The 13,504-nt window shown below is 40.9% G+C and overlaps 2 protein-coding genes across 2 annotated transcripts; both read right to left on the reverse strand.

Annotated features, from left to right (window-relative positions):
* Window positions 1-6,216, reverse strand: syt5a (synaptotagmin Va). Its single transcript, XM_061846196.1, has 8 exons — window positions 6,060-6,216; window positions 4,276-4,457; window positions 2,983-3,069; window positions 2,731-2,898; window positions 2,482-2,649; window positions 2,207-2,324; window positions 1,558-1,691; window positions 1-936 (listed from the first exon to the last, which is right to left on the reverse strand). The coding sequence occupies exons 1-8, from the start codon at window positions 6,214-6,216 to the stop codon at window positions 727-729; spliced, it is 1,224 nt and encodes a 407-aa protein (XP_061702180.1). The 3' UTR covers window positions 1-726.
* Window positions 6,217-10,761: 4,545 nt separating this feature from the next.
* LOC133514504 (ferritin, middle subunit-like) lies at window positions 10,762-12,186 on the reverse strand. Its single transcript, XM_061846250.1, has 4 exons — window positions 11,915-12,186; window positions 11,415-11,561; window positions 11,203-11,328; window positions 10,762-11,108 (listed from the first exon to the last, which is right to left on the reverse strand). Exons 1-4 carry the CDS (start codon window positions 12,014-12,016, stop codon window positions 10,953-10,955), a joined length of 531 nt encoding a protein of 176 aa, XP_061702234.1. The 5' UTR covers window positions 12,017-12,186; the 3' UTR covers window positions 10,762-10,952.
* Window positions 12,187-13,504: the final 1,318 nt, after the last annotated feature.

The following is a 13,504-nucleotide window of genomic DNA, read 5'->3' on the forward strand; positions in this document are numbered from 1 at the left end:
TACACACGCAATCACATACAATTTCACGTTCACATACAAATGAAGAGAAACAGTCAGGGAATCATAAAAATATGTGACTAAACACTTTTACGTGAAGGGTAAACATGTGGGAGGTCACACATAATACAACCTTAAAAGTGAGACTGTGAAATTGCGCCGATGCAGTTTTGTCTGCTGTTTTCCAAGAGTTCTCACAACACCTCTGTATTTTTACTTGTAAATTTATTCAGTGATGTTGAATTTCCTATATTTATATGTTTCCTATTTTTAGGCATATACATCTCCATTTATTTACCAATAGAGAACTTTTTTTCATAAAATAAAAGAAGAAAACATCTAAAACTCTTTTGCAAAGACAAAATAATCACAGTACAATACAAATATTTTTGCATTTCTTCAAAACAGACTATCGAAATAATAAAGTCACAATCCTAAAATGATGCTCAGTCAGACTTTCCCACGTTGACAAAGTCGAGACACATAAAAAAAAGGATGTGCAGGTCTGTGAAATCATGTATGTGAAAGGTTGACTTTGTCAAATGTGTTCTTTTTCCACTCTGAAATGTGGTTTGGGCGACTTCAAAGTCTGTTATCAACCTTAGTCATCAGTCATATTCATCTCATCTTTAAAACAACAACGATGACGAAATCACAACGATGGCCATTTCTGTTTGTGCTTGTACTGTAACATGAAAAAATATTAAAGAGTCAAGGTCAATCGTGATGTTAGCGGATGGGAGCCTTGAGGGCCGCGTCGACCTCCTCCTCCGGCTGCAGCACGTGCCACTGAGCCACCGGACGGCGCGGATTGGCCAACATGTCGGACCAGTGGCGCAGTCCGACGCCTGAGGCGCCGTAACCGATCCAGCACTTGCCGATGGGGTCGTTACTCCCCAGTTTGTCGTAGTCGTACACTGTGATGATCACCTGGACTTTCTGTGGGGTTCAAAGACAGAAAACCAATTTGTGGTCATGCCAAAGGAAAATATTGGACTGTGGTTATTATCGATACCACAGGTGTCAAACTGTTGGCCCGGGGGGCAGATCTGGGCCCACATTATTTTATGTAGCCTGCAAAAACACATCAAAATCGTGTTTTGGTGTAATACCATTGAGATATCTGCAGGAATTTTTGTTATTATTGTTACCAATTGCCCACCGAAAAGAAATGTAATAGTTGAAAAACATGTTTCTAAAGCCTTCTGACATAAAAACGGGTCATTCATCAGTGTTGTGTATCCTGTATGTAATTGCAGCACATGACGTAATCTTTCATTTACTGAATATGGCTTCACAGTCATAGCGGCCCTCTGATAGACGTCACAACTACGACGTGGCTCATAAAAATTTTTTTTGACATACCTACTCTATACTGTGTTGTCAAAAGTATTGTACAAGTACAACTCAAAAGGGAATTGATGAAAATACGTGTCATGCACATTCTCATCGTAGTCTTGGTTAAAGTTCTCATGCAGTAACAATGGAAAATAAATGTAACAAAAAAAAGTCTACATTCATTTAACTTCCTCCTCTGTGGTTTGTCAGGGGTTTTCCCACCTGGATCTGGGAGAAGGGGATCTCGAAGCTGAAGCTCTCGTTGAAGTATGGATTCAGAGTGTTTTGCTTCACCGACGTCTTCTTCTTCTTCAGGCGCTTCCCGTTGTGCTGCAGCACCACTTTAACAAAAGGATCTGTCGAAGAGAGAAAAACGGATCAAAGAAACTTGTGAGCATGTACATTAACAGCAATTCATACATTGCATCTATTGTACTGTATCATATTTCCCTTCCTTTAGATCAGGGGTATCAAGCTCATTTTTGTCACGGGCCACATTGTAGTAACGGGTTCCCTCAGAGGGTTGTGATGACTGTGAAATCTTAGAGATCTTGAATCGCCTATCATATTTACACAAAACTCATATACTAGTTTTGGAGTCAGAAATCAAAATTTATGTTTTCTTTTTCAACTGTTGTTCATGTTTGGTAACACAAAAATGTTTCCATAGTGCAACATTGTCTTTATGAGGCATGAAAATTTCGGGTTTTTGGTACGTTCTTTAACAAGAATCATGTAAGTTGACACACAAGATTTGGCTTCGCAGGCCACATAAAATCATGTGGCAGTCCGGATCTGGCCCCCGGGCTTTGAGTTTGACACCTGTGCTTCATCTTTTTCAGTTTCTTTCTGTGCGTGTTCCCGCCCTCACCTGACAGTCCGCCAACATCCATCTTCTTCAAGTTCTTGGCTTCCATGATGTTAACAGTGAGCTTTCCAGCCGTGGGGACGTAGCGGAGGGAAATGCAGATGTCCCCAAGCTTCTCTTGCTTTATTCAAAAGCAACCAATTATGTATTAGCAAATGTAACATTAGTTACGATTCTGACAACTACCACTATTTTGTTTCTCCATTTTAGTAGGCATGGGTCAAATGCGACTTGGTACAGGCTCAGTAGACACAAACTTTAAAAAAAAAATAAGCCACCTCCTCTTTCTCTCCTCCGATCAGATCCCGCCATTCATGAATCGGTTGTCCAAGGTCCACAGTGTTCATGGGAATTTTGATCTCGCCGATGACGTCATGTTTGCCAAAACGGTCAAAGTCGAAAACCTGAAGCACTAGCGTCTGACCACCCAACTCTGTGTAGGGTATCTGGCGGGCCGAAAACAACAACTTTGAAAAAGTATAGTAGCAATACTAACGTTTGGTTCTTTTCCAAACAAGACGGCACACCTTGAAGATGAAGGTCTCATTGAAAACAGGACAGAGGTTCTTGCGCTGGACTTTGGTCTCAAACTTTTTCTTCTTGTCAGGCAGCATGTAGACTTTAACGTACGGGTCTGAAGTTCCGCCCATGTCCATAGCTGCCAGGTCCTGAGCCTGCAGGATCCCCACTATCAACTGCAGCGACCGGCAGGAGAAGCAACGTTAGTCTGACTGTTAGCCAGGCGTACACGTCTGATAGGAGATATGAGTATACTATACCTGGTTATCAGTGAAATTGTAGTCCAATGAGTACTCCAGTTTGCCAAAGTTCTCTTTCTCCTCCTCTTCTTTCCCTTCCTCCCCTTCCTATAAGAACCACAGTCAGGCAAGCTGTAAGCAGATGTGTCAAATATTATGGAACGTCCTCATTTTGTAACGAGAATCACTTAACATTGACTCTTTATGGCCGTAAAAGTTATTGTTCCGATAATGTGGGGGGGAATTCAGCATCGTGACATTACCAGTGAGTCTGGGTTGAAAGTATACTGTTATTAATAATTAATAAAGATTTGTACAGTTTTTTTTTTCATCATACATTGGGGATATCTGCATTGTTCATTTTCTTTGCCGCTTATCCTCACGAGGGTCGCGGGGAGTGCTGGAACCTATACCAGCTGTCAACGGGCAGGAGGCAGTGTACACCCTGGTTGCCAGTCAATTGCAGGGGGCATGGAGACAAACAGCCGCACAATCACACATCGGGGCCATTTAGAGTGTCCAATTAATGTTGCATGTTTTTGAGATGTGGAAAGAAACCAGAGTGTCCGGAGAAAACCCACGCAGGCTCGGGGACAACATGCAAACTCCACACAGGTGGGGCCGGGATCGAACCCGGGTCCTCAGAACTGTGAGGTCAACGCTTTACCAGCTATCCCACCGTACCACCCAATTTATGGAGGTAAGAAATTTAAATATCTAATTCAAATAGTGTGCAAGACAATAATTACACAGCACAAAATAGAATTCTTAGCTATTGTCCCTACATAAACTATAGAATTGAATTTATTAGCAATTTTACTTGATTTGTTTGCGAAACGGAGTGCTGTTATCATTTGGACATTTGACATTTCATAAATCTGATTTAATACTTGCTTTTTTTGTTTGTTTGTATGTTACTAGAGTTAAGGAGGTGTTTAGAAGGGACATGATGAATGAGTGGTTAGAACATCTGCCTCACAGTTCTGAGATCGGCGGTTTGAATCCAGGCTCTCTGTTGAGTTTGCACCTTACCGCCATGCTTATGGTAACATTCCAAAACTATGCATGTTAGGTTTGTCCATGGATGAGTATGTGATATTTTAAAACCTCATTTATTTATCCAGTATGTGTTCTGAGATGGGCTGGCACTGTAGAAAATGAACAACTACTGTAGATAAACAATGTTGAAACCTAATGATAACTGATATGGGCCTCTGCAGTATCAAGTTGTGTCTTATCCACAAAAAAAAAATAATTAAAAATCCAAATACAGTGATTGAAGTGTGTCATGTGACCGAAGCCAATTTCTCTCACCTTCTTTTCCTCTCCCTCCTCTCCTTCTGTTTCCTTCTTTTTGCGTCCTCGCCCAGCTTTCCTTTCTCTGACCTTCTTGGGCTTCTTGCTCTTGTTGATGCACTTCTTGTAAATGCAGAATCCCATGCAGGCAATGAGGGCAATGACGACCACTACAATGGCGCCCACTGCCCACATGGGCACTTGAAAAAGAAGGAGGGAGTGTTAAGTGCAATGCAGAAAGATGCTGGCTGGTCCCAAGCTGAGGGCCATTGGCTGCATCTGTGCCTTATTGGTGCAGCATAACTGGAACCAGAAATTGACAACAAGACGAGACTGGACAAGCTAATTTAGATTTGTGTTCAAAACCAAACGGGGTCTCATGGAATGGTACTTACAATTGAGTTTATGATCTGGAGCCGAGCACAGTGGTCACATGACAATGAGGGGAGGAAAAAAGGAAAGTGAGATGACAAATGATGGATAGTGATTTGCCGTGACTAAGATGATGCAAACAGGTATTAGAGGGACAAGTAATCAAGACAAGAGTGTGGTATCATAAATTCTGCCATGTACTGTAATAATGCTCTGTTTTTATTAACAATATGCATTGCGAGCTGTTTCTAATACAGTAATCTCTCGTTTATCTTTCCCACACAACGATGAGCCCCCTAGATGTGCTTCTAAACGTTCTATACTCTTAAACGGCTCTTAAACATTCAGTGGGTACGGAAAGTATTCTGACAATCTAAAAATTTTCACTCTGTTAATTTCCAACCATTTGCTGAAATCATTTAACTACCTTTTTTTCTCATTACTGTTCACCCCACCCCATATTGATGGGGGGCGGTGGGGATTGTTTTGAAAGTTGATTTGTCAAAATAGAAAAACTGAAATATCACACAGCCATAATTATTCAGACCCTTTGCTCAACATTTAGAAGAAGCACCATTTTGAGCTAATAAAGCCATGATTCTTTTTGTGAATTATGCAAGTTTTTCCACACCTGAATTCAGGGATCATCTGCCATTCTTCCTTGCAGATGCTTAAGTTGTTGGTGGGAAGCCATTTTCAGGTCTTTATGCTCAATTGGATTTCAGTCAGGGCTCTGGCTGGCCAGTTCAAGAATAATCACGGAGTTGTTCTGAAGCCACACCTTCGGTATTTTAGCTTTGCGCGTAGGGTCAGCGTCTTGTTGGAAGGTGAACCCACTCTGAGGTTTTGAGCACAACGGAGAAGGTTTTGGTCCTGGGAATCTTATTTCTCACCATCTTGGAGTCCTTCAAATGTTTGGTTTTTTTTTTAGGAGAGGCTTCTGTCCGTCCACTCCCTCATAAACCCCGAGTGATGGAGGGCTGCAGTAATGGTTGACTTTCTTGAACGTTCTCCCATCTTCGGCCTGCATCTCTGGAGCTCTGTCACAGTGACATTTGGGTTCTTCTTTACATCTCTCGCCGGATTGCTCAGTTTGTTCAGTCTAATCAAACAAAGCCGGACTCCAATGTAGGTACGGAACTATCCCAACCATGATAAGAACAAATAGTAGCACCCGAGTTAGGTATATGAGTGTCACACTAAAGGGTTTTCATACTTTTGGTTGTGTGCTATTTCAGTTTTTATTTTTTTATTAAAGCTGCAAAAGTTTCAACAGTTAATTTTTTTTCTGTACAATATGAAAATGAAAAAAAATGTATCTGGAATAGGTGAACACCAACACAGTGAGGGAACACAGCATTGGAGTATTTTGGACGGGTCAATGTCGAACGAAGCACTGCATGTGCGTATGTGTGTGTGTGTTCACTTACTGGGCAAGTGCGTGAGCTCGTTGAAGAATTTGTTCTTCATGCTTGCAAACTGATGGTTGGAGTGATGTGAGGGCGGCGGGGCCGGTGGGGGCTCTTTGGTCTCCTCTTCTGCCGCCCTGGGGAGTCGCGCCCCCGTGTTGCTTAGCAATCGCAGCATTTTGAGCGCCTGAAAGTAGAAAGCCACGTGACAAGGTAAGTGACAGCCATTTTTCAATACACAGTATACCACTGGTGTCAAACCTTGGGAGCTGGGGCCCTATCTAGTCCACCACAGGAGCAAGGTAGCACTCTCAAGGGGGTCAAAATTACAATTATGGGGAAGTGAGGAATCTGACTACTAGTGGTAAATGTTTATCTCCAATGAAAAAAAATATACACAGTTCAAAAAAGGTAATTACCATTGATTACATCTTACAACGTTGTAATACTATTGTATTAAGTGTAGTGTACAACATCAAATTATTGAGGGCATGATGTTTGTGTGTAGTGTACTCCAGTATATATACTTTTATAAAACTATTATAAGCTTTTATTATTAAATTTGGTATGATTTCAAAGCCATTTCAGTTGGAGTTTCCACACCTACATAAATTCTAACATATTTATTCAATTTCCCTTACCGGATTAAATGTATTTTAGATTCAGATTTGGAAAACTTTCTTTATCCTCGCAGGCTAATTAAAGGAACAGAGAGTGCCATAGCAACACTGAGTGTTATTGATATTTCATTGCCCTTGTAGTTATAGTTACATAGTTTAAAAGATGTGTACAGTACATCTAAAATAAACTTGAAGTGTCACCATTACAAAACAATCTGTGGGAATTTCAAGCTGTGACTTGAGCCCACACAGCATTTAATGTCACACTCAATAACGCAGACGTCCCTGCGCACCATTGTAACAAGATTAAGTAGTCAGGGTAATCCAAAAATCCCAGGATTGAAACAAATTAACTACTGTTTTTTTTTTTCTGAGTCTCCACCCCCTTTGGAGATTTCCTTCTCTGTGGGTCAGTAATCCTTCACCCTCGACAAAGAGAATGGCCTCATCACTTACACGTCAAATTTCTAAAACAACATCTGACCCATTTTATCTCTTGGAATTGTGTAAACAGATGATTTGCATGGGTATGCGTGTCGGTGTGTGTGTTATGATACAGTGTATACAATATACAGCGACGTTTGTTCTTGGTTTTGCCCTTAGCACTGATGTAGAAACTGGACTGGGTGATGGTGCCATGTGACCTCACTGGGTTACCTTACTTACTGAAATTTCGTGCATGACACCAAAATGCGTTTTCTCATTGGGCTCTTATCCTCATAGAGAGCTACTGCCAAACTAGACAGAAAGGGTGGTCACCCTGACACATTGGCACCACTTACAAGCTGTTGCTGGCTGGTGGTCCCACTTCTGCCAGATGGCCAGTACTGGTCTATATCAATGGCACAACTCTAAACGGACCCTCGATGACATGTTGGGAGTCCAAGAGCCCTCTAATAGGGCCCCATACAAGTAGGGTACCAAATATGTCGACAGTACAACAAAATGTAGAAAACGTATCAATTTGGACATGTACAACAGAAGGAAAATGAAAAAAGGAGATAGCTGTAAGTGTAACATGGGAAAAATAGTGATTGCCTATCCATGTCCCATCATGCAACAGAGACGTTTATGAGCTAATGCTAGTTAAACAGCAGAACTACCTGCTAATGAGCAAATTGACACAAAACAATCCAAAATATATCCATCCATCCATTATCTTTGCCACTTATCCTCACAAGAGTAGCAGGGAGTGGTGGAGCCTATCCCAGATGTCAACGGGCAGGAGGCAGGGTACACCCTGAACTGGTTGCCAGCCAATCGCAGGGCACATGGAGACAAACGGCAACACTCACAATCACATCTATGGGAAATTTAGAGTGTCCAATTAATGTTGCATGTTTTTGGGAAGTGGGAGGAAACGGGAGTGCCTGAGGAAGCCCGTGCAGGCACGGGGAGAACATGCAAACTTTACACAGATGGGGATTGAAGCCGGGACCTCAGAACTTTGAGGCCAACGCTTTTCCAGCTGACCCACCGTGCCACCAATCTTAAGTATATCTCTTTAAATTTGTTCGCACAGAACAGGTATTTGGCTTTATTAGACATGTTGCAAGAGGTTTGTACTGCTTCAGTACTGCTATCCCCTTGCACTTTACAGACCAATACGTCCTTTGTGTTTAGAGATCGCCTTCTGCTATATACCAAAAGCTTTAAAGGAGTTACTGCAAATGTCTCTTTTTAATTATTCCATGCAGATCTCAAATGTTGTTTGCTTGTGGAACTTTATTCTTACATAAACATAAAGCTAATACACATTCTTTGGAGTACATGTTTTTGTTTGCTTTCAGTTAGCAGATTCTTTTTAACACTAAACATTTCTTATATCCATCCATGCATTATCCAAGCCGCTTATCCTCACAAGGGTCACAGGAAAGATGGAGCCTATCCCAGCTACCTTCAGACGAAAGGCAGACAACACCATGAACTGGTCGCCAGTCAGTCACAGGGCAGATATCGACACCATCATGAGAGGGAATCGATCCCACGCTACAGACGTGCGTACCACTACACCGTCAGTGACTCCACATTTCTTATAAGTCTACAAAAAAAAAAAAAAATACAAACCTGCGAAGCAATGGTTATTTTCCAATATCAAACACATGCAGAAAGTATACAATTCAACAATAGAAGCGGTGGTGGTTGTACTACTGCAATGTGGAAACGGACACTGCAGGTCATCTGAGCAAGTTGTCAACACAGTAAATCGGTGAGAATCGCAGCAACCACTAAGCCACTCAAACTAAGCGTTTGCAATTTTAGGAGACATGCGTTTGTTTTGCATCACATCTAACGTTTTTCTCAAGCTTGGTTGTTGAATGAACACAATTGAGGAAAAGAGCTTTTTAATCATGGAAGACAGCACAAAGAAACCTGCAGTACATTACCGTGGCTTCTAATTTACCACACTCAGGAATCTATAGGGTGAATATTTTTAAGAGGAATTAATCATCAATTTTATTTTAGCTTTTATTTAGTTTTGTGAAGGATCTTTTTTGTACATGAAAGGTCATGTCAAGTTAACCATGTAAAGGTGACTAAAAGTTAACCTTGCAATATAGATAATGACTCACCAATCTTTGTCTCAGTAGTCCGTTCTTTCACTTTTCATAATATTATGCATCCAAATGTGTTGCGCTCCAATCCGATGGCGCAGACTAAAGAGAGGTCGTTGTCCACGACTCTCTATCTCCCCTCCCCCTTCCTCTTTTTTAATCTCCTCATTATCCCTCAGTGACAACTACTTACTGCCCACACTGCACATTTGGTTAAAAAAAAACCTGAGATGCTATGTTTTTGTACGTTTGACTAAAAATCCTGCAGGTTTTTTTTTCAAAGGGACTATTATAGAGTGCCATGTGGAATAGTTGGTAAAAGTAACTCAAACTGTTTTTTTTTTCAAGCACACACAATGTGGTACATTTTTAAATACAGTATTGACCATCAATACATTCTCAATCAAAGCCAAAAGCATCAGAAACTCAAGTGACCTCATTAAACAGTGGACAGCATTCGACCCATCTATGATTCACTGGAAAATTATTTTTTGAGCCAGGGGTGGAAAGGTCTAGTTGGTACAAAATGGGCAGATGAGAAACTCCATCAAGCACATCTTTGATGGTCAGAGTGATGAAGTGAACAAGTGACTATTTTCAGCGCTGTTGGCACATGCAAAACCTATCTGCAAGACTTTTTAATTGACATATGTTTTACTAACATGACACGACAAAACATGAATATATCAAAAGTTAAGTTTGACTGGCAAAGCAGTCAGTGGGTGGAAAAATTCTCGTCAAATTTAAATCTGATCACAATCTAAGTACTAATAGTTTATCAACCAGCACTGGTGATTCTGAAGGCCGAGGGCAGATTAAATGGACATGGCAACATTTAAGTAGCTGAAATCTTACTGGATCAAAAAAAAAAAGTACTGAAAAGCAATGCACCGCAGAGAAAAATGACTGCTGAGAATACATTAATACAACTTGACCAAATTGTAAATATAGGCCAGGGTTTAGTCCTGCAAGGAAGGAGTCTTCAAGTCCAAGGTTGTGGGTTGACTTCCAGTTGTGACTATGGCAGTATGTCCTTGAGCAAGTTACAGAAACACCCACCTTTTGACAAACTTTCAGAAAAACACTATCCAAGTGAAAGCCCATTCACCACTGCGCAATTGCAGTGAAAGACAGCCACACTACAGAGGTGTCGTCGCCCCCCAGTTTGACAACCCAAATAAGCATGTGGTCCTAACGATACAGTGACAGAATATAAATTGTAAAACGGCGCCACCTTGTGGAGAAAAATTAGGACTCCTATTCGGAGTGGGAACGTCAAAAAAAAAAAGTTAGCATATATCTCAAGCAAGAAAAGGCCCATTTTCAGAAGTCTATGCACTGTTGAGTAATTTTTCCTGCACAACGGTTATGTTCAATACTCAGCCTGAAGATAATTACAATTTAACAGTTCTTCATTTGTAGAGCAAGTCATACACTATAAAAGCTTCCAAATACCAACCTGTCTGGTACACATCTGCATTTTTGTGTTTACAAAGGCCAAATGGTTAACTACTAAAAAAAAAAAAAAAAAAAACCAAGAAACAAAAATCCAGCTCAAACTTTATTTTTTTTTTATTCAGACTGTCAAACACCACTTGCGTATTTGAACAAATTTCCAATATTCCCATGCAACAACGTGGACCCTGTTAACTAGAGAAAGTGAATGTCGAGGCCCATTCACAAAATTGCAGCTGCAAGCTTTCAAAAAAAAGAAAAAAAAAATGCAAGAGCCTTTGCATTTAGCTCTTGCCGCCCAGAGTGTGCTTGTCAAACAGGTACTCGGCCATCTTGTTGTTTTGCGCATCCATGCGGGTCAGGTTACTGATGTAGTCGCCCAACTTCTTAATGGCCTCCACCTGCTCGTTCAGGTAATGGGTTTCCAGGAAGTCGCACAGCTGTGGACGCCAGAGAACCAGGAAACCATTAGGAAAACTATCCGATGTGGCCAGAATGAAACTCAAGTTCTTGAAATTTATAAAAATCCCTTACATGAGGGTCCACGTGCTCAGAGGCCAGTTTGTGCAGATCCAGCAAAGCCTGGTTGACATTTTTCTCCAACTGCAAGGCACTCTGCATTGCTTCAAGCCCGCTACCCCACTCATCACGTTCTGGTTTCTACAAGAATACAGTCCGTGAGAAATTTTAACAAAATGGGACATTGTTTATCGACTTAAGTGGAAGAGTGTGGTGAGAACACATACCTTGATATCCTGGAGGAAGATGCGGCCACCTCGTTTGTTCTGGAAGGACAGCAGTTTGTGGGCATGCTCTCTCTCTTCCTCACTGTTCTCCTTGAAGAAATGGGAAAAGCCTGGGAGGGCCACATCATCTCGGTCGAAGTAAAAGGCCTAGTGATATTAAAGGGGGGGGGGGGGTCAAGTTACATGAAAATCAGAGTAACCTTACTAGTAAAATGTCCTACGAGTGTGCAGAAGTCAGCCGTTGTGTTACAAACGTGTGCTCGTTATGCACTGAACGGTCTCACTAGAAAGACAAAAAGCCATTTAATCCTAACCATGTTGGTATCGGGCATGTTAACTACTCCGATGTCCATTAGAGCAAAGCAAACGCACACCGGAAATGCCCATTTATTTCAAAACGGAACATTTGTATGTCAAGTTGGCCTGAACAAGACCACACAGTCAAACCACTTACCGTCGACGAGTTCGTCACTGGCAACAATAATTAAAAAGTCGCTTACCATTGAAGTGTAGGTGTAGGAGGCGAGCAGCTCCATGTTCACCATTCGGTTAATGGCGGCCTCGCATTCGCGGTGGTAGTTCTGACGCACTTGAGACTCCATCTTAGCTGGTATTTTGTCTTTTCTTACAAAAGAAAGTACAAAAAGAAGAGGTATTTGGTAGTCTAACAAGTGGAAAAGCGCTGTAAAGTCAAAAAGGACGATAGAAGTTCCGTTCAAGCACTGTTGAAGCAAGAACCTCCAAGAGTCGTTTCACTGTGGAACAATAGAGCAGTGGCACCTCCTTTTTATATCCCTGGAGCGATGATGTCATGACGCACATATCCGCCAATAGGATCTCTCGCGATCACGTGACAATGACGCCATCAGCCTGACTTGTTTGTCATGTGGTTTCTACTTTTGTGCGATTTGCGTCTTCAGGTGATAAAATGTTGATTTAAGTGTAAAAGTGTTTTCAGCAATCCTTGTCCTGTACATTGATCTGTACAAGTACATCTTGTGTGTGTGTATATATGTTGTTTTTTGTGGGGGAGGGGAAAACAAATAAGGTAAGAACGTTTTAAACATGCTTTTTGGATGTCACAGGAGGATTGATAACAAATAGAAATGCAAGTAAATTCATCTTAGGAAACTTGCAAAATATAAAATAAGCCAAGTGCATTTGTGTATTTATATGAAAGATTTATAGTTCAAAATATTTTGTGAGTTACATGCACCGATTCGGTGGAGTTGTCAAAAAATACAGTAATATATGTGCTTTAATAGAGCATTTAAAAAAATGCATCGCGTTGAAATCTACACACTAAAGTTCTGACAAACGCATAACTGTGACTGTTGGTTTCCTTCACATTGTAATGAATTTAAGTAGTACTTTCAAGTTTTAAAAAAAAGACATGCTTTCTAACTGCAACAATGTAACGCTATTAGGATTTGTCATCTTTATGAACAGTACTAAGAAACCTAAGTAAATTTGACTTGGGTCAATAAACAACATGACCTGATAATATGTGCTTTTAGTGTTGCTCAATAACATAGGTTTGGTGCTAAATTAGAGTACAAAACTCACACTGCGGTCTTTGTAACACCAAAAGTGTAGTTACATTAAAGTATACACAAATTCCTTTCGATTTACCACTTTCTGGATGACTTGCTATTGTTTTGATTTTCTGATTTCAAATGTCATAATGCATATTATCAAAACTTCTAGAAACTCGCCCACGGTTTATAGCTTGGAACGCATACAACTGCCCTTTCACCAGTCCACAAGTCACACCGGAATTGCATCACTCTGATCTAAAAGAAATGTTCAGCAGATTCACCAAGTATGAATATATGACCTGACAACAAAAAAGACAGACGCACATTAAGAAGACTTTTCATAATTGGGTTTTCTCAAATTAATAAACAATAACTTGAGAAACAAAACTATCCAGACTTGGCTCTCACAATTGCTGAGTCACAGTGACTCAGCAGTTTACGTATCCCACCCTCTTGGCCCACGTTTAGTTTTTGCTGGTGGCTCATTCCTTAAAAGTCTCGTATCAGTTTCAACTCGAGATTTTGCTGTGTCATTGTCATGACTCATTCTGA

This window comes from Syngnathoides biaculeatus, chromosome 16 (assembly GCF_019802595.1).
Source record: "Syngnathoides biaculeatus isolate LvHL_M chromosome 16, ASM1980259v1, whole genome shotgun sequence".
Lineage (NCBI taxonomy): Eukaryota > Metazoa > Chordata > Actinopteri > Syngnathiformes > Syngnathidae > Syngnathoides > Syngnathoides biaculeatus.

Coding starts and splice junctions, on each gene's coding strand:
- syt5a (XM_061846196.1), bottom strand. CDS start 6,216: ATGCTGCGATTGCTAAGCAACACGGGGGCGCGACTCCCCAGGGCGGCA. Junction 4,458..6,059: donor CGAGCTCACGCACTTGCCCA/GTAAGTGAACAC, acceptor TTCTTTTTCAAG/TGCCCATGTGGGCAGTGGGC. Junction 2,325..2,481: donor TCGGAGGAGAGAAAGAGGAG/GTGGCTTATTTT, acceptor TTTTGAATAAAG/CAAGAGAAGCTTGGGGACAT.
- LOC133514504 (XM_061846250.1), bottom strand. CDS start 12,016: ATGGAGTCTCAAGTGCGTCAGAACTACCACCGCGAATGCGAGGCCGCC. Junction 11,562..11,914: donor CCTACACCTACACTTCAATG/GTAAGCGACTTT, acceptor TAATATCACTAG/GCCTTTTACTTCGACCGAGA. Junction 11,109..11,202: donor CTGAGCACGTGGACCCTCAT/GTAAGGGATTTT, acceptor TGGCGTCCACAG/CTGTGCGACTTCCTGGAAAC.